Genomic DNA, 3431 nt, shown 5'->3' with positions numbered 1-3431 from the left:
ATAATTAAATAGTATTTTAGAGTTTTTAGAAATTCAATTCGAACGATTATTTATCATAATTGTCGAGATATTAGGCTCCAAAAAGTGCGGCGATTCACCCCGTTCTCTGCTAATATATTCATTTATTTTCACAGCAATGAAATCCCTACTACCGTGCTAGATATAGTCGACACGAGTGGACGGATTTTTAAATTCATTTGGACGACGCCATGTTTATATACTTGTCCATTACAACGTATAGTCGTTGACAAAACAATGTTCCTACTATGAAAATCACAGATGTATATTACGTATAGATGATGTTACGTTCTATAATCGCTATAATCTATATGCTATGGCTGTATTTGTGTTCTGATTATTGGAAATGGAATGTTATGCACAAAAACACGTTTTATTTCTCATTTGTATTAGTTCATCTAATTGCGTATATACAAATTATGAATACCATGAGTTTCAAGTTATCCATTTGGTGCCTCAAAATTTTAAGCATTGCATTGGTTCAGTGGCTACGCTTACGGTGCATGACACTGAAAGTCTCAGGTTCGATTCCGTGTGAAAACAATTTTTTTTTCTTATTTTTTTTATTTCATAGTTTTTTTGCATTGCTCCATTTTTTATGAGTGGAAGAAACAAGAAAAAAAAATATTTATCTTTCATTTGCTTTGAAACCTAACATATTAAATCTTATCTTATCGATATTTTCAATAGATTTGTCAATGGTTTGTTTATTGTACCTTTCGTGAATACTCCGGTATCACATTCACAAAGTGTTGCATACTAAAATAAATGCTGATATTTTTCACCAAATATTGGAGAAAGTCCTACACATGTTGCATACACATAAACTTGGTCAAAATACAATAGAAATGTGCAAGATGATTGTACTAGTTCAATTACTTTTTTGTCACTCGTTGCCAAATAGCCATCACTTTTGATGAGTAGATTTTTCTTAAAATAAGCTGTAAATGTATAAAATCAAATATTAGAAAACGATTTTTTTCACTCTATTCACTAGAAAGCTAGGTAACTTTCTTATTTTAGTATTATTTCATAATTTATTCAAAAAATTTAAAATGTGTGTATGTGCGCAATAAAAAAAAACAAAAAATTGAAATTGTGTGAGGATGAATGAAAATTAACAAGATGAAGACTAGGGAAAACGATCTAGTTTCAAATGAACAAAATTCAACCAATCTGTACTGCTCCAATCGCACAAATGCTACAAATTTTATAAACAACATAAACAATTACAAAGTAAGCAATGATAGTAAAACAAATAATGAAAATTGAATGACCGGAGATTTTTCTCTGGTAAAAAGAAACGTAAGAGCAAGTGCAGTTAACATTAAAAAGAAATGGGCAAATACCGGAAGACAACATATTTTTTGCTTCATGAATTCATATATATGTTGGATACCACTTGGTTCGTTTATTTCGGCTACGGAGATTGGCCTAGCGACTTCAACTTTCACTGCTTCTAGTGCTCTCATAACTTCGTTTACATTTGATTCGAAGATTTGACCATTATTTGCCTTCAACATAATTGTCCTGAATAAAATAGAAAAGACAAATAGATAAGAGGAAGTAAGTTAGTGGAAAAAGGTGATTTTGAGAATAATGTGGAAAATTGATGTAAAATTTTAGGAAAATCACATTTTTCAATCTCATGACTCAACACTGACGTCAATCGAGTATACTTTGTATGCGGTATAATTGTCTATTTTGTTAAACTGTTCAACGTAACATAACATTTTCTCTTTCATACCAAATCAGTCAGCGTTATGGATCTATTGTGGAGAAAAACAATCTTCTAATAGCATTCAAAATCAATTCAATACATACTTTGGCCCCTCATCTCGGCTATCTCGTTCAGATCCACCTTGTTTTAACTCGGGCGTCATTGGTTCGGTGTACCAGTGACTGATGTGGCTGATGCTGGCTTTGGTGCATCTCGACATCGCGATGTCGACGGTGTGTTAGAAAAAGTCGACAACGATTGATCGGCCGCTGTCACCTCTTTCCATGGTGTAGATGCGTCTGAATCGCTGTCTTTGCCCGATGCATCTGGTTTCTTTTGCTTTGAAGCTGTGACTGAATGAGTGTTATATTGTTATTTGATTTGTTTATTATATTTTTGCTCACAATAATGATGGCAAAGGACTCACCTCTCTTATTCTCAGCAGATATAACCTTTTGTAAGTATAAATTGGCGTCATTGAATTTGAGAACACAATTTTCGGTAACCCATTTCTTTTCATCCGATACAACATAATGTATTAAATATACCACTTGTTTGCCCATAGCGATGCTACCTAAGCGTAAACACAAAAAAAGAATGGAAATGTGGATACATTCGAGTGTTATATTCTAATGGTTTTCAATCATCTTTCACCGACTCATTCACTCACTCAGATATACTAACTCTCTCTCAATCTCACATACACTCAATTTCTTCTTGAATGAGAATAATATGATAATAAAACGTAATGGGAAAGTAATCGAAAGAATGGATAACAATTCTACAGTAATGGTATAGTAATTTTAAAGTGTGTCTTACTCTTCAATGCTTTGGCTTCATACAACAATGGACCATTGAAACACAGCACCTTCTCACCTATAAACGCACAAAACAAAGAATTCTATTGTGTATTTTGCTGAGCTGTGATAATCAAACTGGGCTTACCGTCGGCAAACCTCGGCTTTGGCGGCATTTTAGCTGTTATTGTTGCGGTTTTAACTCTGCTGTGTGTATGCTCAACATCCTCGGCTTTGGCGGCATCATAATTCACTGCTTGAAACTCCGATTTATACACACTTTATTGAAATTGAACAAAGGCTATATGGTCAAATGTACGGACGGTTGAAATGGTTTCTGGTTTTGATAGCGAAAAAAATCAAATGAAAGACACAAAAATGTCGTCCAATACTAAAATGCAACACTCAAACCGGAGTGGACACAGAAAATTATATATATATTTTTTCGTTGGCGGACTGTCAAAGTGTTATAGAACAATGCAATACAATACATGTACAATGGTGGTGAGTATCGTACACAACCGACATACCAGCATCAGGGTTGTACAATTCTGACAACAGTGTGGTGAATTTCAAGCATTTCATTTTTTGAATGTTTAAATTTATTTTCGTCTTGGTTTATCCAAAACCAACGTCATTGGCAAACTGAACCGGTTGAACTGTTGAGTTCAAACTATTTTTGGCACAGTTTTACAACCTTTGGCTTTGGAATTTTTCCCCTATCATAAGTTTTATCAAATTGAATAATCGATTTGAGCGCAAGCATCTTATTTGTACAAAAGAACCATTATTCATTCATTGCATTTGCCGTAACTCAATCTTGACTTTGATACCTCCTTTCGAACTAATATTCGATCGTCACGAACCATCTCAATCAATATCTAAAGAACATAGTA

At 33.8% G+C, this 3431-nt stretch overlaps 1 protein-coding gene across 4 annotated transcripts; it reads right to left on the bottom strand.

The window, feature by feature from the left end:
* Positions 1–6: 6 nt before the first annotated feature.
* On the bottom strand, positions 7–3006 carry LOC116348954 (nuA4 complex subunit EAF3 homolog). Of its 4 annotated transcripts, XM_031780197.1 has the most exons (7): positions 2684–3005; positions 2558–2614; positions 2166–2312; positions 1843–2091; positions 1368–1548; positions 735–959; positions 7–605 (listed from the first exon to the last, which is right to left on the bottom strand). In XM_031780197.1, the coding sequence occupies exons 1-4, from the start codon at positions 2709–2711 to the stop codon at positions 1898–1900; spliced, it is 426 nt and encodes a 141-aa protein (XP_031636057.1). In that variant the 5' UTR covers positions 2712–3005; the 3' UTR covers positions 7–605; positions 735–959; positions 1368–1548; positions 1843–1897. The 4 variants fall into 4 exon arrangements, with proteins under 4 accessions (XP_031636057.1, XP_031636056.1, XP_031636058.1 ...); XM_031780196.1 differs by having other exon boundaries at positions 7–959; XM_031780198.1 differs by lacking the exons at positions 7–605; positions 735–959 and having other exon boundaries at positions 1004–1548; positions 1843–2085; positions 2684–3006.
* Positions 3007–3431: the final 425 nt, after the last annotated feature.

This window comes from Contarinia nasturtii, unplaced genomic scaffold, assembly GCF_009176525.2.
Source record: "Contarinia nasturtii isolate CC-2019 unplaced genomic scaffold, AAFC_CNas_1.1 Cnas_scaffold_2683, whole genome shotgun sequence".
NCBI lineage: Eukaryota > Metazoa > Arthropoda > Insecta > Diptera > Cecidomyiidae > Contarinia > Contarinia nasturtii.
This window is presented reverse-complemented; position numbering and strand designations above follow the sequence as displayed.

What these genes read in the sequence shown, in the direction of transcription:
- LOC116348954 (XM_031780196.1), bottom strand. Translation starts at nt 2,711, where the DNA reads ATGCCGCCAAAGCCGAGGTTTGCCGACG. An exon ending in TGAAGCCAAAGCATTGAAGA is followed by an intron (nt 2,313 to 2,557) that starts GTAAGACACACT and finishes GTTTACGCTTAG; the next exon opens with GTAGCATCGCTATGGGCAAA. An exon ending in ATCTGCTGAGAATAAGAGAG is followed by an intron (nt 2,092 to 2,165) that starts GTGAGTCCTTTG and finishes ACACTCATTCAG; the next exon opens with TCACAGCTTCAAAGCAAAAG.